General features: G+C 46.2%; 1 protein-coding gene across 6 annotated transcripts; it reads left to right on the top strand.

Annotated features, from left to right (window-relative positions):
- Window positions 1-23: 23 nt before the first annotated feature.
- On the top strand, window positions 24-24,193 carry MPG (N-methylpurine DNA glycosylase). 6 transcript variants are annotated; one of them, XM_064520590.1, is made up of 6 exons: window positions 368-498; window positions 3,372-3,485; window positions 8,686-8,825; window positions 9,415-9,640; window positions 12,764-12,968; window positions 23,667-24,193. In XM_064520590.1, exons 4-6 carry the CDS (start codon window positions 9,419-9,421, stop codon window positions 24,059-24,061), a joined length of 822 nt encoding a protein of 273 aa, XP_064376660.1. In that variant the 5' UTR covers window positions 368-498; window positions 3,372-3,485; window positions 8,686-8,825; window positions 9,415-9,418; the 3' UTR covers window positions 24,062-24,193. The 6 variants fall into 6 exon arrangements, with proteins under 6 accessions (XP_064376662.1, XP_064376661.1, XP_064376660.1 ...); XM_026107715.2 differs by lacking the exon at window positions 368-498 and adding an exon at window positions 1,091-1,212; XM_026107716.2 differs by lacking the exon at window positions 368-498 and adding an exon at window positions 2,417-2,437.
- Window positions 24,194-25,663: the final 1,470 nt, after the last annotated feature.

Raw genomic sequence — 25,663 nt, 5'->3', positions numbered from 1 at the left:
CACCGAGATCTGGGGTCCAGGAAACAGGAGCGACGGGCGGGGGAAAGGTACATCAGTTTGACTGCAGCACCCGCATGCACGGGGCGGCTGAAGAGGAGGGTGTCTCAGCCCAGCGCACGGACCGGCGCCCGCACCCGGGGACAGCGAGGCAAAGCCGGGAGCGACACGGCGGTTGCTGGCGAGGGGACGGGCGAGCGCAGCGCCGAGCACGGCGGAACCGCCGTCCCTTGGCCTTTGCGTCGGCCCGGCCTGCGCCGAGCAAAGGCGCCACGCGGCTCGAGGAGGGGCGTCTCGGCGGGGCCCCCGGGCCGGCCACGCCGCCGCGGCCCGCGCCTCAGCCGCCTCCCTCCGCCCGCCGGCGGCCACGCGGGGCGGAGCCGAAGGCCGGCAGCGGGGACCGGGCGGCTCCGGCGCGGCCTAGCGAGGCGGCGGGAGGCGGCGCCGCCCCGGCAGCGCCGCGGGACAGCGGCCGGCAGCGCCTGGCGCCGGCGGCGGCAGGTGCGTGTGCGGCGGGGCCGGGCCGGGCCGCTTCGGCTCGCCTCGCCGCGGGGCGGCCGCTCGGCGCGGGCGGGGGGGCTGGCGCCGGGCCCAGGCGGCGGCTCCCTCCCGCGGCCTGCTGCGAGGCGCCGGGCCGGGCCTGCCCCGCCGAGCCGGCCGGGCCGCCGGTGCGGGGCTGCCGCCTCCCGCCGCGGGGCGCCGCCGGGGGAGCAAAGCTGGAGTCGCCGTGTCCCGCTCTGGAAAACGCCGTGGCGGCGGGCTGGGCGGCGCCGCTCGGACCCGTGGTGGCACGAAGAGGTTTTGCCGGGCTAGGCCGGCGGTGCCGCGGCGCGTTGCTCCCCTGTCTCTAGTAGCAGAAACGGTGCGCGGTCTGCACTGTTCTGACGATTATCAGTGCTGCCCCCTCTGTAGGATGGCTCTGCGTGCGGACACCTCTTTCTGATACCCTAAAAGCTTTTCTATACCTTGTGGATCAGATACCCCGTGCAGCAAATATGCAAAGCCCACGCAATGAACACGGAAGGGAAAACACTGTGCTCTCCCCGCTCCTGCGTGCAGTTCAGCCCGGGGGAGAGGAGCACATGATCTGGAGATTAAACTGCGTTTTAAGGTGCACAGATGCTTTTGAAATACGAAGTTGCACTGCTGGTCCCTAGCTTTCACCTCACTTTTGGTCTGCAGAGAACTTCCTTTGTCGCCTTGGTACCGAATTAGGTAAATAGATTATTCTGGAAATAATAACAGATGTTGGAAAGATCTTGGGAGAAGAGTGAGCGATTTCATAGCTAGAGGCCGTAAAAGCAACTGCTGTACGGATGTGTATGATGTGTCACAAAAACGGTATCGTTTGGGCCTGCAAGGAGGGGAAGTTGACACAAATATCCTGCAAACTTGTTTTGAAAAAGAGAGTCTTTTCTAAATAGGATGAAGTGTCATGTAAGAGACAAGGCCCCTGTGATGCCAAAGGGAGCAGCTGTTTGCCTTGCTCCTTCAGATCTGTGCTTGACTCACATTTTCACAGCCTCTGCAGAAGCGGTGACTTGCTGCCTTCCTGGACGCATCCTGTTTCTAGGAGAGATTTTTGCATCTCGTCCCACACTACATCATCAGAAGCTTTTTGGTCTCCCTTGCCAGTAACAAGCTAGTTTTGTTGCATACAGCGTATTTTCCGAAGTTGTGAGGGAAATCGTCCGCCCTCCTCAGATCCTTCTTTGTCTGCCCAGGGCCTGCAGGCTTTGTGCTGGGGTTTTGCAAACGCTCGCTGTCATGGTGGACATTACGTCAGCTATTTATCTTAGCCCGCACTTACAGTCCTATCTCTGCAGATCATCAGGCATCGGGGGTTTGACCCAGCACTCTGTTTTCTTGCTCTGTTAACAGTGGCTGGTAATGCAACGCACAGCGCACATAAACATTTTCTCTGTAACAAGGATATACGGTACAGAACTGCTGTATACTGATACACCGTACTGAACTGCCAAATGTAGGATAAGTCTTCTCTCTGGTTGCAAATAGAAAGGGACTGTGTCAATAATGAGAGCGGTTGAGAGCATGTGCATTCAATCAGTCCCAATTTAATCTCCTCGAGCAGCATCTTAGCTGTTGTTGAGCCTGTCTTGTGAGTGACGGCAAAGTGTGGCTGTGGTTCCCTGCGCGTGGTTTTGTGGGAGAGTTGTGCAGGTTGCTTGAGCAGAGTTTGGATGCTGAGGCCTGTCTGTTGCTCTGAGGAGCTGGCCTGAGCTCCGGAGAAAATCACCCGGCCTCTTTCTCCCTAAGTCAAAGACTTCTCCTGGGGGGGAACACACGCATCAGCTCTGCAGAACTGGATGTGGAGCAGGTCCTTTCTCTGAGCCTGAGCCTAGGCTGACTTCTTGGGAGGAACTGGAAGAGCTCTCTGCCTCCATGCTTATGCAGCAAGCAACTGCGGGGTCCTTCTGTGGTAAATCCTTGTGTCTTTGTTGCTTTATGTTTCTTTTCATGGCCTTTAAGTTGCTGTGTTCAATAGGAACTCTTAAGTGTTCATGGGCAGTCCATAGTGGAGGAGGGAGGTCAAAAATGAGCCCATTAGGTCGTTCTGCGTGGTCGGCTGCAAAACAAACAAACAAAAAACCCCAAAACAACAACAACAACAAAGCAAAACCAGAAAGTTTCCTAAACAGACCTGTGGCAGTTGGTTGTTCAGATATTTGAGCATTTGAGCCATGCGTTTTCTCTTTTGTCAGTGCTTCAGTGAAGGCTTTGGTGGAACACTTTCGGTCATTGAGTCAAACACCATGCTTGCGCCAGATTGCTCCTCATGTAATATTAAGATTTGGGGAAGGAATGCATTTTCTAGCATAAAGGTCATTTTACAAGGTACCTAAGAGTGAAGTATTATCAATTCTGTTTCCCCTTATATAGCTCTTTCAGTATCCTTTACAAATGAGGAGGAGTGTTCTCATTGCCATCATACAGGTGAAAAAACTGAGACTCATAGCTCTTGGATGATTAACCCAATACACCTAAAGTACGTTTGCAACAAATAATGTAGATGTAAGAATAAAAGCTAGAACTGCAGATGATGCTGAATCCTTATCTCCATTTCCTGATTGGTGTTTGCAGCCTTCCTGAATTCTACCTGGTGTTGGCTTGGTTAGCTCAAATCCCGGGAGGCTGAGCTAGCTAACATCTGTTGTCGGTATTATATTTAACTTGTTTGCTTTCAGTTAATATGTACGTTTGACTCTTGGTTAAAAGTAGTTGCAAAAAACCCCAAACAAGACAAAAAAGCTTAAAAGAGTCAGCCAAAATTGAGCATAGTTTTGCTGAAGGCTTTGGGGTTCTTTGTGACTTTTCATCTTTTCCTTCATTTTCATCTTTCCTGTCCTTTGCAGAAGGATGAGTAAGATTCATTCTGAAAACCTCAAGATGTCTGGCAGGCAGTAGGAAGGTGGACTGGGATTTACAAGGAGTCCTTGCAGGAAGTGACACCCCTGGCATGCAGTAAGGTGAATAAAATCATCATTTATTTTGCTGTACTCTTGAGATACAAGTAGGATTGCACAGAGAGTCAAGGTCTGTCTATGGAGAGATTGACTTAATAATTTGTAGTTACAGTCTGTCAGCCCCTGCCTGCACTCTTCTTTTGAGAAAATTCTTTCTGTTTGCTTCTTACATTGTTGTCCAGAGAGCTGGACGTAGACCTCTGGTCCAGTGCGGGAAGATGTATTGTGGGCAGATGCCTGTCCCGAGGGAGAGTTTTATGTCACAAATGGTGCAATTTTTCTGATAGACTTGACAGTGGCTTCTGGGGAGCCACCTTAGAAAGACAGACCCGTCTTGCTCTCCTCTTACCTGCCCTCCCTCGGAGGAGCTGTTTCTCTTCATTTTGATTTCTTGTAGAGGACTTCAGAGAGGGTTGGAGGGAAGAATTTATCCTAACCTAACACTCTGTGTAGCACCTGGCTCACAGTATCCCACTGTATCTGATACCATCTGTATCAGGAATCATTAGAGACTGACTCAGCCCCTCCTTTGGTCTAGCTCAGACCTCTGCTTGCTTGCAGACACTTCTTCACTTTAAGTTTCTGTCTTGCCTGGTTGCTGTAGAAGGAGGAAGGACCTTCACAGAGGCGTTGGCAGCCCTCCACCTCATCCTGCTTCAGGTGCATGTGGTGCTGTTGTGGCTTGGCTGGTAGAAAAGCCTTAGCAGCAGTGTTTTCTGTCTTTAGGAATTGGGGCAGAGGCAGGTTTGGCTGTGGCACCATTAAATTGAGATACTGTCTGAACCTCTAGGTAATGTGGGGCAGAGGTGGAAGAGAGATCTGGCTTTTGAGTAATTGATAGGCAAAGGAAAATAGATTTTTCTGGAGGAGGCGATTCCATGATGAATCAGGACTGGGAACGAGGAGCAGTTATGTAATAGGTGGCTTTGCTTTTGGAAAAGACATTCACAAGGTCTTTTCTTGTGAGATGAAGAAGGCACTGTGGAGCTTCGGCATAAGAACGGAAGAGTTAAGAACAAATACAGCATGCAATAGGTGCAATATTAACTTACCTCTGGTTACTAATAGGTTAGACTAGACAGGAAAGGTAGATGGAAATCCTTCTTGCTGGGGACTCGTTGAAGGATCTGGTTTAAAGTGAAGTGCCTGTGTAAGGGGTTATGGAACAAACAGACAACAGACAGGAAAAAGTTGTAGACAGATGGAAGCCTTGGGGAACAGCACTGCTGCTGATGGTCTCTCCCTTCTCACTGAAAACTAATGCCCGTGAACTGGAGAGCAGCAAATGTCTCACTAGTTTCTAAACAGGGTTCTAGGGAAAATCTGTGCAATGCAGACCAGGAAGTTTGACAGCTGTACCAAGTGAATAAGTAGAAAATATAGCAAACAGAGTTGTTGGACACCTGGATAAATATTATATAATGGGGAAGAGCCAATGCAGCTTTTGTAATGGAAAGTCATGCCTCCTCCAAAATTGTTGGAATTCTCTGAAGGTCTAAATAAGCATGTAGATAAGAGAGGTCTAGCTTATGGGGTGTACTCAGATTACAAGATGCTTTCAAACAAGAACCCTCACCTGAGCAGCCTCCGGCATCATAAAAAAATACATAAATAAAAAACGGTGCATAGATAGGAAAGAGGGTGTGGGTAAATGGGCAGCCCTTATGGGGAGTGGAAGTCACTAGCGGAGTGCTGCAGGGATGTGCCCTTTTTATAAACGTTTTATAAGTGACTTGGGAAAGGGGCTGAGCACTGAAGTGACAATGTTTTCTGCCAGCTGTACATTCTACAAGGTGGTAAATATGAGGGCTGACTGTGAAGAACTGCAAATGTAAACTGATGCATGTGGGAGGGGAAGCAGTCCTAATTTCACACACAAAATGAGTGAGATTTTGGAGCCATAACAACTAATTCTGTGAGGTTATCTTCAGCAGCCAAGAAGGCAGTTCAAGTTTTGGCAGTGATTAGGAAAAGAGTAGAGAACAAAGCACAAAACATGCTAAGGTCACTGTCTGCATATGCGGCGTGCCAGCATCGTGAATACCGCGTGTGCTGGTCCTCTTATCTCTGAAAGAGCAGAATAGAACTGGAAGATGTCAAAGAGGGACAGTGTGGATGCTTGGAGATCTGGAATGAACTGCGTAACAGAAATGGGTGAGGGGGTCAAGACTCCTGTGTTGCTCTGCCGTGTTGTCCCTCAGTTACCTCTTTTCCGGGAGTGAGAGCCATGCAGTGGCTGGACAAGGATCGAGTGCTCACTGTCTCCTACAAGAATTAGGGACTATCAAATGACACTTTCAAGAGGCAGGTTGAGAATGGATTAAGGGAGGCAGTTCTTCAGGCAATGTGTAATTAAGTGGTGGTTGCTACAGGAGGATACAGATGCTCAAAGTACACAGGTTCAGGGGAAGGCTGCGTAAGATCACAGTTACTAAATATACAGGACTCATGGCTGGTTCAGTAGGTCCCTGCGCTGCAGATGGCTGGAGACTTGGAGGATGCTTGGAGAGGCACCCTGTGTGCTTGTGCTGTTCTTCCCTAGGCTTCTGCTTTTGACCTGTGCTGCAGAGCAGGATACAGGGAGAGATGTCCTGTGGTCTGATCTGGTATGACCATTCATATATTCCCATATAAAATCTGTGCAACTGGCAACTTGTATGAGGAATGGTTTCCCCAGAAGTGGCAGTGTGTTCTTATGTACCCTCCTTCATCATGCTGTCAAAAAGACCTACCTGAGTCAAGAGCATTTTGCAGCTGCAGGTATCCGGACCTGTGAGCTAAGACTATATGAAAATTACTGATGGGATTATTTTGCCTCTTTTTAGTGAAAACTCACTATATACACAAGGAAATACCTACAAATGCAGTCTTATCAGAAGGACTGGAGAAGTCCGTGTGGGTTCAGTTGTCCCTTGACAAAGGGTATATCTGCTGCTCAGCTGTATCATTTTGACATAAGTTGCCAGCGTCTATCGGACTGTGGCTTACAGGGTGCCTAAACGCTTGCCTGAGAATAGCCCAGCAGCCATAAACATTTCAGGCACTGTGCAGGCCTGCTCAGCTCCTGATCCTCCTCTTCTGACTTCCCTGTTTCCTTTCGAGTGGACATCTACACACATTTAACCACTTGTAGCCAGTTTGCTTATAACAGGATTAGTAAAAATTAATTGAACCACAGCTGATTTTTATTTGATATTCTTATAAGTGGAGATGGATAGCTTTTTACAGACTTTAGGTGCATTCAGAGGCACACAATATAGAAGCAGAATTTGTTTACTATACGAGCAAGAAAATCTAGATAGACCTGAGAAGTTTTCCAGTTGTGAGAGTTGCAGCGTTTGGCTGTAGACTTGCATGTGAGGAGATGGTGTCTCTGACTTCCCAGATAAATAGGGCTTGTGTACCTGATATGCACTCTCTTCTACAGCATGCTCTTCCATAGGGAAAAAGGAATTTATATGTAGAAGTAATATCCTTTATAGAAAAAGTAGATAAGCTTTGAGGCATGCAGGGTTTTTTGCCTCTTTTCTTAGCATGAACGAGCAGGGAAAGAAAAGGGATTGGTGGGGGGGGGCTTTTGTGGATTTGTGGGGCTTTTCTGGATTTCTAAGCTGGGATTGTATTCCCTTAAATCTGTGGGTTTGTTTTTAAAGCAATTACATTTTTGTAGGCTCTGCACATTTCTCATGACTCCCAGCCAGTCTCTTACTGCTGTTTCTAATGAGAGCCGAAGATGCTGAGGTCTGGAGAAGGTCAGCCCATAGCAACGCAAGTGCAAGTGCCCTGGGGCTGCCAGGATAACATTCACATGAAAGCACTTGGAGTTTATAAGAATTACTTAATTGGAAAGGCAAGAGGTGCCAGGCAGCTCAGATCCTGTTTCTGATGTCGCATTCTATAAAAGCACAAACTACCGAATGAGTTAATGCCCCATAAAAATTGGCCATATTTTCTGCATGCCTTTATGTATTGCTGATGAACTGGAAATTCCAGTTAATGCTGTCAGGGGAGACTGGAGGTTCTGACTTCAGTGCGAAACGTTCCTTTGATCGACTCCGGAGAGGTTGGTTGATATGGGGAAGCGTGCCTCTTCTGCCCCTGCCTTCCTGCGACCCTTTTTCCCATTCGCATGCTCTCTCCTAGACAAGGACTCTTGTCTGTGAAGGGCACCAGGCATTTTTGTCTGAGGCAGGCCAGTGACCTCTGATGAGGTTTTTAACCCCCCTACAAAATGCAACTGAAAGCTACAGTTCAGAAAAGAATACTTGGCCTGGCTTTGGCCATTCTGCATCTCTAAAATCACTGAATTACTGCAATGAGGAATTAGATGTTTAGAAAAAAAATCAGACCACCTCTCTGCAAGCCATGCACATGAGATTCTCTGCTGCATATGTTTATGTATATGTGTTTTGATGGTTCTTCTGAAGCAGAAAGCAATTGTATTGGGAAGTGGTACTGTTGATTCTGAATCTGTTTCTGAATCATTGCTGAATCTGTTCCAGCATAGTTCAGGGAAAGTATTACCGATGGGTTTTTTCTTTATGAGAAACATCAGTGAGACACAGAATGTTTCTGATGATGAAGATTGCTGTGGTCATTTTTAAAAGCTGGTGAACTGGTGAAAAGTGAGTGGCAGCCGTTACTTTAGTTATGAATACACTGCCCTTGCAGGTTCAGCTGGATATAGGATTCTTTTTCCACTTCTTCTTATGTGTGATCTTGAACACTTGCTTTTCTCCATGATACCTAGATGTGGTTGAATTTCAGAACTGGTGATGCATCTTCTGAAAACCGGTGTCTTTGCACTTTCTTTGTAAGAGTCCTTTTTGAGGCTGACACATTCCAAATTTGGTGCCAGTGGGGAATTTTTTTTTTAAGTTTGGTTTCAGCTTTTCATGTATTCCTGTTCCTGAGTCTGTGAGCTACTGAAGTGCTGTTGGTATCATGACCTCCAGATCCCTAACCTCTTCCCTAACCTCTTAGCCTGTCCTGGGAGGTTCTGAGAATCTAGTAAAAACCCAGTGCGGCACACGCAACCCTCCAAAAACACAGCTCGCTTGTGCAGGAAAATAGCTCCAACCAAAGCTAGTTGCGGCAGCAGTGCTAATCCATTGCCCCCCCCGCTCCCACATCATGCTGTTAGCCAGCACAGATTTGAAAATGCTTTATACAGTGAATAAATAAGGCTGTTCCTGTTTGACAGGTATAAGGACCGAGGCCCAGAAAACAACTTTTTGAAGCTTGCATATTAAATCGGGGACAAACCTAGAAGAACGATCTCAGGTTACCTAGTTGCCACAAATATATACTGTAGACTGGAACAGACTGCTCTTCATCTATTTGGTAGGTGAATTTAAAGCTTACTTTGTGCAGATCCTTACACAAACATTTCTACAGTATGATAGAATAAACGAGTTTGTTGCTGTGAGTGTAAACGGGGCATCTTCTCACTCAAATGTCCTGTGTCCTGGGCAGATTTAGATTCTTATTACTCTTTAAAATGATTAATTATATATCACTTCCATGAACCTGCTGAGCCAGCGCAATTTTTGAGGTAGGTGTTTCATATTCTCTTCTAGCTGCTTAACAGGTTATCTGAGTTCTAGGTAAAAAGTATATGTTAGTGGCTCATTGTTTTCAAATTCTGGATTTCCTAACAGTTAGCAAAACTTTGTTTTTACTGATAAGTGGAGCAGAGTTGCTTTTCCATGAAAGAGTCCATGAAAGATGAAACCACAAACTGCAATTCTGCATTTTCTTGTTAGGAGAGCCAAATATTCGCAGAGCCTGATGTAGACAGAGCTAAATATGTCGCCTGCTTCAATAGTTTGCATAGTTTGTCCAATTAGGTATAGCTTTCAGATTCATTGTTATGAAGAGATGTATACAAATAAGCTTTCTATTTCTAATTATGTTTATACCAATTTTTCAGAACTATGCCAAGAAAAAGAAAGCTGTTGGCTCAATTAAGTGCTCTCCAAAGCAAGTCCAGCCTCCCTCCCTTCGATGCCTTGGAGAACCTGAATGTCACTCCTGACAGGGATTCTTCTCCAAAAAGCAGCAAGTATTTTGCAGCAGAGAAGAAAAATTCTTCCCAGCTAGAATCAGATTTTTTTAACCAACCCTGTATTAGTCTGGCCAAGTCTCTTCTGGGACAGGTAAGACACGAACACTCAGGTTATTTTACTGGAGCATATGCTAGCTAATAACTTAGTGTGAACAGATGAAATTCTTATTCTACAGTTCGATGCTAGAGTTTTGCTATTTTAGGAATACAGTGCTCATTCATTTTTGTGTTAAATTCAGTGGAATTTAGACTAATAGCCAAATCTGTTTTGGATGAAGTCACAGGAGTAATTTTTCAAGTTTAACTTACTGTCACATTTCAGAACTAGTTTTCTTGGACTTATTCCTCCCTTTTTTCTACGCTTTGCTGTTTGTGGTTTGAAGGTTGTTTCAGGCCCATTATTTTCCTTTCAGATATTCCTTTTTTTTTTTTTTTTTTTTTTTTTTTTGGCTTTTGCTTTGCCCAGAGAAAATTAATGCTCTGTAGTCAGCATCATCTCCTTCTCTACCTCCAGTTTAATATCTTGTGATGCTAATAGCATGGCAGGTATTTGACCCTCAGTTGACCAGTATCCACTGTCATAGTGTACTGGAGTATTTCATTCCTCTCTGGCAGTTCAGCAGACTGCTTCGTCCTTCCTTTCATGCTGCCCTGTATGCTTTGAATGTTGTATCTGGCACTGCCTTCTTTTATTTTTACTACCCTGAATAACTTAGTATGTCAGCAGACACGCTGAGCTCACTAATGATCACTTTTTCAGGGGAGGTAGTTCCTCCAGTGTTGTCCCTATAAAAAGAGAGTTCCAGCCTGGGACATCCCAAATAAAATTGCAAAATGTGCTTTTAGTTTTTCTGCTATGACCTTATCTTTTCTGAGTCCTTTTTTATACCTTTATTGTCTGTAGGGCCAACAGACTCTCTGGCTTCCCATTGGTTTAGATAACTGTAGGAATTTGTTCCACTAACTGTTGGTTTTGGCCAGTCTTGCTGTGTCTAGCTTTGTTTTTTTGATGGATGCTGTCCTACTTGTAATTGACTTTGCTCTGCTTTTTAACCCTGCTAGGCTTTTTTGGTCTTCCTAAACCTCTCTCTGATACGTCATGCACATTTGCTCTGTTTATAGAAACTCTGCTAGAGGCTTGTTTTTCCTGCTTTAACCTTTGGCTGCCTCTTTTAAGTTCTTCCTAACAAGCTTCCTCATTTTACGTAGTTTCCCCTTTTTGCTGGTAAGCACTACTGCAGCAGATTATTTTTGGTCTTTATTGCTGTGCAAAGAGATTGAACTTTGTACTTCGTGGTCATGATAGAAAGTTGTTTTTCAGGGATACGGCTTTGAATGACACTGCTTTCTGCTCAGGATCAGTTTGAGAGTTCAGTCTTCTCTTGTGGGATCCCTGATTACCCACTCTGCGAAGCATTTGACGGTATCTAAAAATGCAGTCTGCGTCCTGTCCCGCTGTCATATTTACCCAGTCTGCAGGGGGATACCCGAAATTTCCCAATACCGATGTGTTGTCTTAATGATTCAGATGTTCTTATGCATTCAATCACTCTGGGCAGATGATAGTTTAGTCCTAATACTTTTCCTATTTTACAAGCCAGGAGAGTTCTGTATTAACTTCAGATTTTCTATAATGCATAACCCCTTGGTCTCCCCTGACCCAATCTAGTCTCTCATTTTCCTATAAATATAACTACAGTGGTAATTTAATGTTTCATTCATTATCTTCATTCTACCAGATTTTGGAGGTGCCCATTATATTAACGTTAGTTACCTGAAACAAGATACTTGAGTTCTCCTCTATTGAAAACAAAAAATTACAGAAAGTCATACAGGCTATAAACAGCCTCTCGAAATGAACCTTCATAATACCAAGATAGATCCTTAATGAGACACAAAAAACTCCATAAAACAGAGTTTAGTACAAGGTGTTGTGCATACTCCCTGTTTTTAAGTGTTTTAAATGTGAATATTTGATATGCCTGAAGAGTCAGGGAAATGTCTGCTGATTCTTAAAATCATAACGTTGTTACTGCATTTCATCATCTCGAAAGAGAAATTGGGCCACGTGGGTGTGCACTGGGGTGTTCACGAGATGGTGACTAAACACCAGAGCTTTTCTGAAGTCACTGCATTTTTCATGAGAACAATAAACTGAGGTTTTCAGTGATTTGGAAAGTGCTATAGGGCAACTGCGATATACAGGAATTACATTATTTGAGGCAGACTTCTGGAGCATCCATACAGGATCAGATCAACAACTGCATTAGATATACAGTGCAGAGATCTGACAGGAGTTAAGCTCTTTCTTGAAGGTCATTTCAGAGCTGCTTGTTTTCAAATGTGGAAACACAGAATATAGTATAATCAAACTGATAGCTGTTGCCCAAATGAGACTATGCTGATGTATTTTATAAACACACATTAAGCAAAATAAAATGCTTATAAATCAGGTCAAACCACAAAAAACTTTGCATGGAGTTTAGTGATTTTTTTTTTATTTTCAAAGAGTATCTTTTCAGGGTCACGTTTTTCCTCCCATCTACTTTGTATTATTTAAGGAGGTACCAGCAGCTGGGAACACACTGTAATAAAGATCTGTTGTTGTCTGCCTGAACCTTGTTCCCAGCTCTCCTATACTGCCCCTTTCTGTGGTGTGGAAAATACAGAAATAGCATTGATATGCTGGTGATGATTATGTGTATGGTTAGGACTAGGACTTTTTTTTAAATCCTCTTTCTGGAGAGGGACTATCCAATCAGAATGGTTATTTAATTATGTCATTGCTATATTTCTTCTGATCTAAAGAATATTATGTTTCATGATGCTCCAGAGTTGGTATTGGTGGTGCTTTTTGTCTTCGACCATTAGCAATCCTGGTGGGGTGGAGAATACAGAAAATAACCACAGAAACACCTCTGTGGGCTGGGGAGATTGCATATAGGATCATAAATTTATTCTGCGTGATACTGCCACATCTAAATGCTCCAGACATTTTCTTGGGTGAACGACAGGTAAAAAGTTCTTGTACTGGGATGTGGCCCAGACAGCAGAAGCTGGAAGAGTTCGTGATAGCTTACAGGCTGGACTGGCAGAGGGAAAGGAGGAGTACGCAGGACCATCATATCGTTTTTTTCCCTCACTTCTTTGTTTCCACAGCTCGCGCCGTGGTTATTTTGTGTGGCTAACTGATGCCCTCTGACCTGTATTTCAGATTTTAGTTCGCAGATTTCCTGATGGCAGAGAACTCCGGGGGAGGATTGTTGAAACAGAAGCTTATCTGGGTGGGGAAGATGAGGCTTCCCACTCCAAGGGTGGGAAGCAAACCCAGCGAAACACCGCCATGTTCATGAAACCAGGAACGTTGTATGTATATCAGATCTACGGGATTCATTTCTGCATGAATATTTCCAGCCAAGGTAAGCTGAGACTGGAAGAGGTGTAATTCCTGCAGCAGGGGGTTGGCGTTTCTAGCTACGCTCACCCTGTTACAGCCACTTGTGAGTTCCTAACAGGCTCTGTGAAGTCAGTGACTTGCTGCCATAATCTTTTCCTTGGGACCTGAATTAAGCATGAAGCTGTGGACAACATGTGAGCTTTAAATATTACAAGCAGGTCCCATCTCTGGCTTCACAGTGACTAGTCAGATGGGGGTTTGGTCCCAGCTGGGAGCTGTATGAGCCATCTAGACATGAAAATAGATCCAGAACTGGAATTTAAAGGGGGAACAGGATGGAGGTCTTGGTTTTGATGACCTGAGCTGCTGCCTTATTCATGTGATTCAACAAACTTTGATCTTTGTAGGTTATTGTTTAGAAATAAATTTGCAGTCTAGTAAGAGCCTAAATCTTGCTGTCTGTTGTCATGACAAGAAAGTCTTCTGTCGCTTACCTTTATCCTCAGAGGCTGTAAATGTTGGGGAAAACAAAAAGGTCTGAGATGTCCTAAGCTTAGGCAAGGAGTTACTACAGGAGCATTTTAGGTGCTTTGCTGTATCTTAAACAAACTCACCGTTGCAGAATCTTCAATCTTGTTTTATCATTCTCAAGATAATGTAATCCACCCCTCATGAAGAAGGGAGCTGGGGTGGGCACTGGTGGGGAAGATCTCCAATGATTCTGGCATTTACTGACACTCTCCTTCCACAGCTCCTCTTTACAAGCATGTTTTACTTTTAAACCTATTTTTTCTGCCTTCCTCTAAGAATGACAGTTTTCCTTGTTGTAAAGTTATTGGTTACATAGACATTGTGAAATGGCAGGATGTATTTCTTACAACAAATATTCATTTAGCTTGAAAAATCTCAAAGAAGATTCTCTTCTTTTTCACCAGTTCAAAGATACAGCTCGGAAAAAAAGAATTGCTTGTGTATTCCTAAGTGGAAAGCAAATGTTATAACAGTGATCATGAATCCTCAGGTTTTGGCCTTTGGACAACAGCCAAGCAGAAAAACAGTGCCAGGTTATGTTGTGGGGGAAGAGCCTGTCTTCCTAAATGGAAGTCTGGTGTCTGATGGATGAACACATGTGGATTTCATTACTACCTCCCTGCCAAACCTGTTCAGATAACAAAAGCAGAGCGGGTCGTTCTTCAGGATGCAATTTTTAGTGTTTAAAATATTAGGAGTAATAAGTATTATTAAAAAAAAGATGCTTAGCCTTTGAATTGTAAAAAGATTTCTTTGAACTTTGGGAAATTTCCCCTTACGCCCCTGTGTTTAGCTTTGTAAGAAATGAGCCAAAGAGCTCACTGCTGTGATGGAATTAGTTTGATTTTTGTTAGAAGCTTATTCTCCATTAGCCTGTTATTGCTGCAGCTTTGCTCACCCAAAGTACAGCTTTCACTACCAGCTTTGTCAGGAACACACTGAAGTAAATAGCATAGTTGTGCACGTTGTATATCACTGGATGCATCTACATAAGCAGAAGTTATTCCTTCAGCTTAGTTGCCCGTGTGCCAATATGTTGAAAGAAAGAATTTGAGGAAGCATCTTCTATCTGAGATGCTTTGCCCATCTTAGCCTAGATAGAGAAGAAGCTTGTCCTGTTGTTCAGTCTGAAGGAAGATTGAGGAAGTCATCTTTTGTGGTTGCATTTGCCCACCTTGGGAGAAGGCAGAAGTGTTTGTTTTTCTGGATATGTGACAGATCTTGGGAATTTTGTTTTGACTTGCTGTGGCCATGCAGAAAACACAGGGTAATTTTCACTGAAAAAAACATGAGTTTAGTCCTTTGTGAAATCAGCCACATCAGAGTATTGTTAAAATATAATGTCTGTTGTAGCTTAGCTTGGTCCCTTAGCTGGGTCCCTTATAGCATGATTTTCTGATGTGTCTGTTTTCATCATCTTTGTGCACAGAATTTAATTGATGTAATACTTAGGTACTTCAAGGTCTCTCTGGAAATGCCATTAAAACCTGAAAGGCTGAGTGACTGACCAGGAGATTATAAAAAGAATATGAACAACATAATTCTTGAGAGTGTCACTCAGGAAGACAGAAGCACAAATTACTGAGAGAACACTAAATCCTTTTCCTTTTCAAAGGACACATTCCCGGTGATGTCCCAGAGCCAGACTGCACTTCGCTTGGATTTAGGCCGTGTGTAGCTGCAGAGCACCAGGAGTTAAACAGCAGAGACTGTGGGATGATTACATCCATTCCCATACATCATCTTCTGCCTCCTGTGATCTCCCTGGATCTTTCATATCTCCCTCTCAGCTGTCTTCCAGGCTGAAGATTTCAAGTCTATTTAGTTTTTCCTTCCGTAGGCTTCCCCTCCAAAGCCAGTGCATAACTTTGATGATCCTGGTTGCCTGTCACTGAATCACTTCCAGTTCTGTTGTATCTTTCTGTAGATGGAGAGGAGGAGGAGAACAAGACTAGGCATGCACACAGATTTCAAGACAGCAGTGCAATTTGCTTTATATAAGAGTTGGGGTTTGCATCTGGAAATACCATATGGTAGTGGTGGGGTAGCAAATTGGAGGCGCTGAGAAGGGAAGAGGGTAAAGGTCTTTTGTGGGTTCCCTGATGGTCTTCAAACAAATACAGAGTGACCCTGTTTCTAGCCTTGAGCCATTTTGACTTCGACCTGTGCATTAGCAAAGTTCGGACTGAATGATGTGAGAATTAGAGGAAAACTTGAGGTTGATTTCAGCAGATGGCTATGTGTATAGTGTCTTCTACAACAGGTGCGTCCCTGACAGCCAGTTCTCAGAGATTCTCCAAATGACTCTTTCTTGAAAGATGATGTTTCTGTTTGGCCACTGGGCAGATTGCCTTAAACTCCTCTTGCAATCATACATCATTTTTAGCAAAGCTTTTGTTTCTGGAGATTCTGTTGGAGCAAGCACCTAGTTTTAACTGAGATCTGTTGTGGTTTGAGGTGATTTATTAAAGCTAGCACAAACTAAAAATCACAGATGAATTCTCAGAAAGATGGACTGGAGAATAAAAATCAGGAAAACTGAGACAAAATCCCTGACTGTCTGGGACCCAGATTTTAGGAGATTTTTTTTGTGTATGTGTGAAGATAGTTAAGGGTGGAAGGAGTTTGAGAACTGCAGTTAAGTTAAACTATCCTGGCATAGTGCTTTCTTTTTCCATCACCAGTCAAGTTACCAAGAAGAAATGACAAATGACCCCATTCTCCTCCCCTCCTTTTTTTAACACAGAAAGTTTCTGGAGCACACATGTGCTGCACTCGCCTTGTTCTTGATCAGAATAATAAGGATGAAAAACTAAAATCTTTGATCTCCACTAAAAGATTAGCAGTGGAAACAAAGGTTGGGCTCTGCCTTTCCAAACACTTCTGTATAGCGGAGCAAATATTTTATCTGTAGTTAACAGTTGAGAATTCCTCAGAAATTCCCCCAAAAACAACAGGCGTTGCTGTTAGATCTGAGAAACTGTAAGACCAAAGTTTACTGAGCAAGTTCTCTTCCCTGACTGCTGTCTTACTCCATAGCAAAGCGCAGATCTGTTCCCATATCAGGGTAATCCTGGCTGTTTCCAGATGAATAGCTTTTTTTTAATTTCTTCTCCAAAGGGGGAGCTAAGTTTCCCGTACAGACAGAAATCCCTAAATTTGCCCAGGATAGGGAGAATACTAAGAAACTTTCTTTCATAGTGCTTCAGGCAATGCCTCTGGGATCTCTTTGCTTTCTCCGTGATTGCAGCCAACAAAAACACTTTATATCCCTCTTTTTAAATAGCTACAAGACAAATCTGTGAAGGTATGGCTGTTTGGGAATTTGAGGAAGTTTAGCAGAGCTCTTAGCTCCATTTTTAGTCTCTTATGTCCTCCTTGTTGTCTTAGAAAAACAGGCTCCCCTGAATGCTGTCAGACTCGCTGTTCCCTAAGGAACGCCCAAGGCAGCGGGTCTCAACGTACTAAAGCAGAGAGAAAATATTCTGTAAAAACAGAACTAATTTATTGCTGCTAATTTACTACCTGTCTTACCAGGACCTTCCCGTGCTTTAAAAAGAGATGAACGCAGCCTCTTGATCCTCCCCGCGGTGCTGACGTGGTGACATGGGGACAGAGGCTGAGGCAGTGAGTGGTAAGGCAGGGCCTGGAAGTCTTTGTGCTCTGGCTGGTGTTGGGCACCAAGACTATCTGACCCCGAGCTCTAAAAATGATTTATTTCTCTTTGCACAGCTGACTTTTAGGTAACTAATTACTCGCTTAGGGCAGTAAGTGGTCAGAAGGGAAGCTTTGGATTCTGGGGTCTTGATATGAGTTATCTGTACTCTGCAGGGTTGGGGCAGAGGAGGAAATGTCCAGCAGATATTCTGCTTCGCAGCCTTAGTTCTGCCCCCGCCACAATATCCTGCCTTGGTGTTTCAGATCCGGTGGTTGTGTTTGCCGGTTGCACAAGTGAGATCTGCACCCTTGGGTTGGAAATGCCCTTTCTGTGTTGAAACAGTCATACTGTGTTAAGCACTGGTTTTCCCCAGCGTTCTCCGTGTCCCTGCTGCAGAGCTTGTACTGCTGTAACTGTGCTGGCTCAGATAAAGCTATCTAGTTTTGTGGGGTAAGCAAGCCCTTGTGCCGCTTAAATTATAGGATCCTTGTGGGACGAGGGGAAGCAGTTAGGAGAACCAGGACATCCTCTTCAGTACCAGCAGTGACGGCTCTCCTGCTGCTTCTCAGGCTCTTGAGCTGAGTGACCAGAGTGCTGATTTGGAGCTGCTGGCTGAATAAAAGCAGCAGCCTTTTTACTGGAGAGAGATCAAAGTGCTGTGCTGTCCCTGTGTTGCCTCTCTTTCCCTACCTTCTTGGCGTAAATGCTGCACAGGGCCTGTCCCAGACGCACACGCTGTTGGGACCTGGCAAGCAGCATGGATTGGACCATTGCAGCAGACTTCATTTTAAAAAGCAGCCAAACACTGATTTGAATCATGCTGGGGCCTTCTTGGCGCTTAATCAGCTCAGGATATGAGGTCTGTAAGAGAAGTGTAAAGCTTTATATGCTTCTCCCACTTGCTCCACTCGACTGAGCTTTGTCAAGAAGGGGATGTTTGGCACAGGGAACTCCGGCCCTTTACAGCTCCCTCGTTTTGATACATAACCTTGCAGCATTGTCTGTTTTAATAGCAAGTGGAATAAAGGTTCTGCAGTGTCACTCAGGTTTGGGAAAAGGTGCATCACCAGCGAAGCTGTGCTGGCAGAGGCGCTTGGTAGAGCAGCTACAACAAAATTTTAACCTTGAGGGACACCACGACTGTAATTCAGGTCAGGTCATAGGCAACATGTCCTCAGCCCGGTATGTCCTCAGCCCAGATCAATGCTGCCCACAGACACCAAAAGCACTTCAGCTGTAGCCTGTTGCTTTGCTACTTTTTCTATTGGAGCAAGAAGTTGAGATATTGGCTGTTAAGAGTGTTCAGTGGACTTCACATTTTTGTATTTCCGTTTCTCTTGACTCTATCTTCACATTCATAAAATCATAAGGAGATGAAGGGTGGTGTCAAATATTCTGTCACTGGGGAAGTGGAAATCTGTGCGCACATCACCAAGCTAAAGCAGCACCACGTGGGATTTTACCTGTGAGAGGCCATCCCACCGCTGGGTCCAATTCTACTGCATGCATACAGTGCATCAGTATATTGTTATGGAAGTATGTAACTGCTGTTGGAGAAATCATAGGTGAAAGAGGAAGAAAAGTTTATAGAAAAATATTACAGATGTCTTTCAGTGTGCATGAGTCCTACAGTGTATCCTGGCAACAGCAAAATAATCTGAGCACAAACAGCCTTCCCGAGGGCTGAGGGACATCGGGCTTCCTTCACTTCAGGAAGACAGTAAATGCCATGTCAATGGCATTTCTTCTCTTTGGCTTTCCTGTGATTTATTCTTCCGGAGTTGGCCAATCTGAGTGTTTTGTTGACATATCTGAAGTAATAGCTATTAAAATCAGGATCCCGGTGATTCTCTACCCAGACCCAGTGTCACACAGCATGGACTTCCCCGTAACTTTCGGTTCCTGGGCTAGGACTTTGAAGGAAGGGTTTTGGGAGTAGTGAGTCAGATGGGTGGAGAGAGGAGAGAATTTTCTTCTCTCTGGCGGCCAAGAGCTGTTTCCAAGAATGAGAGCTGGAGCCGTTCCAGGGAAGGAGCAGCAAGCCGCACAATGCGGGTGTGGGACTTCCCTATCATTTTATGATTTCTAGCTGCACTGGGAGAGAACTAGCGTCTGCCTTGTTAGACCCCAGTTTTCAGCTCTGAACTCTACTCATTATATGAAGTTGCTCTGTTAGGCATGAGGGGTAAGTAGCCAGCATCTCTGGATGGGAACACGGGGCTCGTGCAGCACTGCTGCTGTTGGCATCTCACTGGCCACATCCATGTCAGGCAGCTACGGAAGCCAGATAACCCGGAGAGCTGACTCCTGCAGGCTGTGGAGAGGGAGGAAGGATGGTCGAGCACTCCGGCAGGCAGGAGTGAGCTGGAGAGATTCAATTACTCTTTAGGAATTAAAGCAAAACTTCCAAGGTGCAAGTGTACTTAGCAGGACCTGGACCAGCCCATGGGTGGCAGGAGGGCCCAAGAAGGCAAGGCTCATCATGGCAGCCCTGCACTCGTGGCCATGTATTCTGCCTGCTCTCTTCACCTCTTCCCAAAGCTCTGTGCTGATGCTCACATATTCAGAGGCTGCTGACTCAGAGCAGCAGAGGCGTCCGTGTTGCACACAGCCAGAAACATCGTGAAAACTTTCTGTTGGAAACGCACAAAGAGCAGCTGGAGGCAGCAGTGCCAGGTACGTACCTCCTGCCTCTGCTGTGCAGATACTCTGGGAGCACGTGTAGTTTGTCTGAATGCTTGTATTGCTTCACGTGAACTCCCAAGGACTCAATTTAGTTCAAGTGTAGCTACAGTTTCCACTTGCATTCGTGAGGGATGAAGGCAAGTAGTGTAACTAGCAATTGCGCAGCATCCCACAGTTGTTACTGGCGAGTGAGACATCATCCCTAAGCAAAGGATGTTCCTCTGTGCATGGATGAAAAGCAGAATTAGGACATGCAGTATGTTCTTAAAAATCTTAAATGACCTTTGAGCTCTAAAGCACTGTAGCGCAGAGGAGCTGCTTTTGGCTGCCAGGTTAACATCAATCCCCTTCGTTAGAGAAGGGAGTGCCTGGACACAGATTGCCGACAGCTGTTGGAAATGAGTCTGTTGACTTCACCGAGTGTGTTGAGGGCAGCAGGGGCTCTGTACAGGTTCAAGGCAATAGACACACCTCAAAAGCAAGAAATCAAGCTCTCACTTGATATACTCAGCTGGGAGCCCAGGAGGGTAATTTAGTGTGGGACTTGTACAAAATATGAGATAGATTGTATTTTTAGAAACTGTAGGCCCTGGGGGATCTATCTAAGAAAAAGATTTTGCCAGGCTTGAACATGGCTCCAGATGTTTGAGGCTGGAGAGGGAGAGGAGATTCTTGCGGGGCGGCATCACCGTGCATGCAGATGCTGGAAGGGAGGAATGCCGTGGGTGGCCCCAGCACAAGGGGTGCTGTGTAGGGCAGCACACAGACTGCTTTACCAAGCTCTGCTCACCCACGCAGGGTCGTGAGAAGACCTCCCCCGTTTTCTAGTGGAAAACCCCAAGGAAGTGTTTATGTCCCACTTAGGCTGGCGTTTCTTGTCAAGGGACAATTTCTGCATTCACAGCTGCACCTCTGCTTCCCTGTCACTGGAGTCGGGGGAGCAGCTGGTCGCAGGGACTGTGGGGAGCTGGCATTTCCTAAGGCGTTCGACAGGGCGATAAATCACCTTGGAGAGGAGGCAGCAGTGTTCTTCATCCTTCAGCACAGAAAGGTCTTCTCTGCTGACATGACACTCGCTGGCCTTGCATCTCATGGTCAGAGATGGTAAAGCCACTGCCTGTCCCAGGACGCTGTCCTGCAAGAGCTTCCCTGGCACAAGGTCCTGAGCTCTTTGCTTTGTAACCATGTAATTACACAAAGCCATGTTCATCGCTCCTACTGCTAGACCTAGAATTGGGTGTTTATATTAGTAACCCCTGATTCCTATTTGAATTAGAATGGGCTTATTAAACCACAGTGATGATGCTGCTCTCAAGAAGGACTCAACCAAAGCCCTTGACAGATTGTTCCCATGGTCATTTGCCATCACTGTGAAAAATCTCCTTTCCCGTTGGTCCTGTCCCATCAGGCACTGGATTGTATTACCTTATTTGCTCAGTGGAGCCCTCTGCCATAGCTCTGTCCGGTGCAGCAGGGAGAGTCCTCCCAAATTAACTTCTCAGAGCAGTCGAACAGGCTGAGTGCCTGGATGCCTGCTGTGCAAGATGATCTGGTGGCCATGGCTAGCAGGTGATGCGCACAAAGAAAAGAGACTTCAGTGGGTTTGTAAGAACAGCCGCACTGAGTTGAGCTCAGGGTCCCTTTACCCCAGTGCCCTGTCTCACAGCAGATGCCAAGGGGAGAGAGAGGACGCAAGCATGTGGTGAAAGTTGCTGTTTGTGATTTAGGGATTTCCTGAGCCGGAGATTGTGCTGGTGTCCATAACGGCCCTCAGTGGACCTTTCTTCCACAGTGACCTGCTCACTGCTTTTGAACAGACAAACGTCTAGTATCCACAGCATCTGAGTAACCTGACCCCAGAGCTGATCCTGCTTTGCGCAGGAGGTTGGACGAGACCTCCTGAGGTTTCTTCTAGCCTGAACGTGATTTGTGGCCATGTGTGCTGTGGCTTCATCCATATGTATGGGAAACACCTACTTTTGCTTGTCCTGAACCTGCCTGCTGCTGGTTTACTTTAGTAACCATTAGTTATGTTGGAGAGACAGTGAACCACTGTTTCTTATTCACCTTAAATTATGATTTCATAGCTGTTTGCCACATTCTCTGTTGTTTTTCTCCTTTCCAGTGTGAAGAGTCCTGGTCTATTTAGTTTTGCCTGTGCAAAAGCTGTTCTGGGCCTTTGCTGATGCTCGTTTTCACTCTGTACCGTCCCTGACCTACCATACGCTTTACTGTGAGGGAGCCAGAGCAGTGCACTGTACTAAAGATGAAGGTCCACTGTGAATTCGTATTGGGGGTGTGGGGGGGGAGGTCCTGCGATCTTCTCTAGTCCTTTCTGAATGCCTGTTAACACTGATTTTGCTTTTGGAGACACTGCTAGGCAACAAGTAGATGACTTTTTGGTTTTTTTCTTCTTTTTCTTTCCCATTTATAACCTTGTTGTCTCACTCCTGGGTGGTAGGAGGGAGCATCAGCATTCATCGTTTGTGTGGGAAGTTAGTGTTTTTTCTTTTTTTTTTTTTGTCTGTACTTTTACATGAATTTAAGAGCCTTTTTTTTTTTTTTTAAAGAGTCACCCCATTTCTTAAGGCCCTTCAGCAGTTCTTTGCAGCTGATCCTTACTTTTGCTTATCTGAGCAACTTGACCTCAAAGCAAAGTTTGTCATCCTTTTACTCAGCTCATCTCCCACATCCTCTATCAGTGAGTTGAGCAAAATAGTCCTGGAGCTGCCTCTGGGCCTCTACTGGTGATCAGGGGACAGTGAAGAGTGACTCCACTCATATTATTCTTTTGTTTCTTGGATTTTTTTTTCCCCCCCTGTTCCTGATGGCAGCTTAACTTCAAGCTCTTTTGGCAAGGGACCATATCCCATGCCTTTTGCAAATTAAGAAAGGCTCTACTGGCTGCATTACCCTTTTCTATCTGCTTGTCAGGTCTTTCAGAGACCACTGGCAGGTTTGTGAGGCATGATTCTCCTTTACAGAGAGACAGACAGTGTCTGTCCTGACTTCACCAGGATGTCTGACAGCCTGACTGACCAGCAAGGGATTTTGGGGCGGGGGGAGGAGGATGACTAGCGCTTGAGTTTGAGCTACAGAAGTAGCATGGGGATTTAGTGCTTGTCCTGGCTTCACAGTACAGGCTCTTTTTTGGGAGCCTGTAGCTATTTCCCACCTCTCTCTTTGTCCAGCCTAACTCTGCAAGCTGCCTCTTTCTGCTGGCAGCATCCTGACTAGTTGCTCTTCGCCTGTGTTAGCTGGAGAGCTGATAATCAAGCGTTTATTATAAATCCACTGGGTTTGGGAGCAGCTTTGGCTAGTTCTGCCAAAACTGAACCATATGTGTATTTATTCCTGAGCATTGTGCTGACATAAGAAAACCTCTTGCCCTCTGGCAAGCCTTGGCGTGTCAGCTAGCCCCAGTAACACGGAGAAGTGGGGTTTGGGAAGGCCAAGTCAGCACTGGCGAGCAAAGGGCACAGAGCTCCAGGACACTGCTGGTCAGACCAGGGAAGGGAGTGCGCTGACCATGGGGTTAGCAGCTGATGCCACAGCCTGCTGCTTGAAGCTAAGCGGAGCCACAGGCTCAGAGCTGAAGTGCTTCCACTGGAATTGGGGCTAAAAACCGAGGGTCTTGACCCCTGTCTCAGCCTTAATCGGCATGTGCTTAAACAGAGCGTGTCACTCCAGCAGGACGCTCATGCTTACAGAGAGGTGTGTGAGCTGGCTGCCACTGCAGCCCTGAGTCCTACAGATGGTCACCAGCACTGCAGTTGCACTGGGGAACTACCCCGTCCCCAACTGCCAGACAACCCTGTACTAACACGTGGTTCTTATTCTGCACAGGGGAAGGGGCTGCAGTCTTACTTCGCTCTTTGGAGCCTCTTGAGGCTCTAGACGTGATGCGAGAGCTGCGCAGCGCTGCAAGGAAAGGACCCCCAAAGCCGCTGAAGGACTGGCAGCTGTGTAGCGGGCCCGCCAAGCTCTGCCAAGCGTTTGGTATTGATAAGGATTTTGACCAAAGGGACCTGACGCAAGATGCAGCCATTTGGCTAGTGTCTGGGCCTGAACTGCCAGGAGAGCTGGATGTGGTAGCTACAGCCAGGATTGGTATTGGCAGCAGGGGAGAGTGGACACAGAAACCTCTGAGGTTTTATTTAAGAGGGAATAAGTTTGTGAGTGTTGTTGACAAGAAGATAGAGAGAGAGATGGCAGCATTGGGCTCCTCCTCTTGCAGCTGACCAGTCTTGCAGGGGTGCCGAAGAGCAGGACTTGAGCTGCTCTCCATATGACAGCTTCAAGCTGTATCCTGGCAGCAGTGAGCACAGGATGATGGCTTGGAAGTTTTTAACAATAAATGTACTTTATCACAATGAACAAAGTGTGGTGGGATTTTTATCTGTGGGGCACACTGCTGTGTGTCTTCCAGTCAGAAATGGGGCCCATTTGGGGCACCAAAGGCTGGTCTCTTCCTTGTGAATGGATCCAGGCTCAGCTGAGGTGGACAAGTGACGAAGTGGGGGGAGCTTTGGGTGAGGCGGTCAGGCACCATCAGTGACCTGCCTGGCAATTACCTTTATCTAGGATTCTTTGTCAGCATTATCCCTGTGACCAGAAATGAAGGGTTACAAGGACTCCCTTTCCCTTCTCGGGTTCATGTGCAAGAAAAAGCTCAAGTTTTCAAGACCCTTGACCCTTATCATCATGACAAAAAAAAAAAAAACAAAAAAAATCTTGTCCAGCCAATGGTCCTTCTTCTTCTGTCCATCTCGGTAGCTCACCTTGAGAACCAGTTGATGTCGGCTGCATCGGACTGCGGTTCTACACCAACGTTGAGCTGATTCTAGTTCTGGCATCGCTTCTGCTCTTCAGTAACATCCTTGCTTGCAGCTGCAGGAGATGCCTTGCAGAAGGGACTGTGATTAAGTAGCTGTCACCAGGTATCCCATGCACCATGGCCACTGTGCTCCCCCGGTGCATCTGTGTCAAGGCTGGTGGTAGATAAGTTGTATAACATGCCCCCCAAGCAAGGTGTGTGGGCAAGTAAAGCCATTCTCACAGGTCTGCAACTCTGGGAAAAGCTCCAGCTTGTGCGTGTCGGGGAGGTGGTATACGGGAACGTCATAATGAGGAGGCTGACAGCCTTCTAAGCCGACACGATGGAGGTAAGGTCTCCCTCTAACCCTGCTTCCTTAGGGCAACCTGGGCTCTTCAGCTCTCCCAGCCCTGCAGAGGCGGCACTGCTCAGGGCACAAGACCTGCTCCACTAGTCAGAGCCATGAAGCAGCCCTCACTCACCCATGTGGCAGCAGGAGCTCAGTGTTACTCCTGTAGGAAGAAGCAAGACAGACCACTTCGCTGCAGGCCAAGCTCAACCTGCAGTCAAAGGGGAAAAATCCCTGCCTTGCTACGAGCTGGGACCCCGCCACAGTGGGCAGCTCTGGGGACACGTAGCCTCACCCAGTGCAGGGGTGCCGGTGGAGGCCTCCATCCTGTGGGGGACTGGTGGGTTCCTGCTGAGTGTAACAGCTGAGTTTCCAAACACTGCTGGGCTTCCCACACTTCCCAAACAAGGAAACACTGCCAGGGCTGCAGGCGCTCGCTGCATGGTCCCAGAGGCAGCCAGCTCAACTCTCCCTTAGAGGGGCACACACAGCCGAGCTCTGCTCGCTCCTGCCTGAACGGAGGCTCTGGAGCAGCAAAGGCAGAAGCAGCCAGTTCTGCCAAATGCTCAGTGTGGACCCAACCCTGCTGCATCAGGGTGAGCTGGTGTAAGTTGGGAGGCCAGATCCTGAACCAGATCAGGAAACCCATCCATTTAAAGACCTGTATCTTGTTTTTTT

Source organism: Dromaius novaehollandiae, chromosome 14, assembly GCF_036370855.1.
Source record: "Dromaius novaehollandiae isolate bDroNov1 chromosome 14, bDroNov1.hap1, whole genome shotgun sequence".
Classification (NCBI taxonomy): Eukaryota; Metazoa; Chordata; class Aves; order Casuariiformes; family Dromaiidae; genus Dromaius; species Dromaius novaehollandiae.
Note: the sequence above shows the minus strand (reverse complement) of the source record. Positions and strands in the feature narration are given on the sequence as shown.

Bases quoted from the DNA above. Each gene is read 5' to 3' on its own strand.
- MPG (XM_064520592.1), top strand. From the start codon at position 9,419: ATGCCAAGAAAAAGAAAGCTGTTGGCTCAATTAAGTGCTCTCCAAAGC. The intron at 9,641-12,763 runs GTAAGACACGAA...CCTGTATTTCAG, and splicing joins CCAAGTCTCTTCTGGGACAG to ATTTTAGTTCGCAGATTTCC. The intron at 12,969-23,666 runs GTAAGCTGAGAC...TATTCTGCACAG, and splicing joins CATGAATATTTCCAGCCAAG to GGGAAGGGGCTGCAGTCTTA.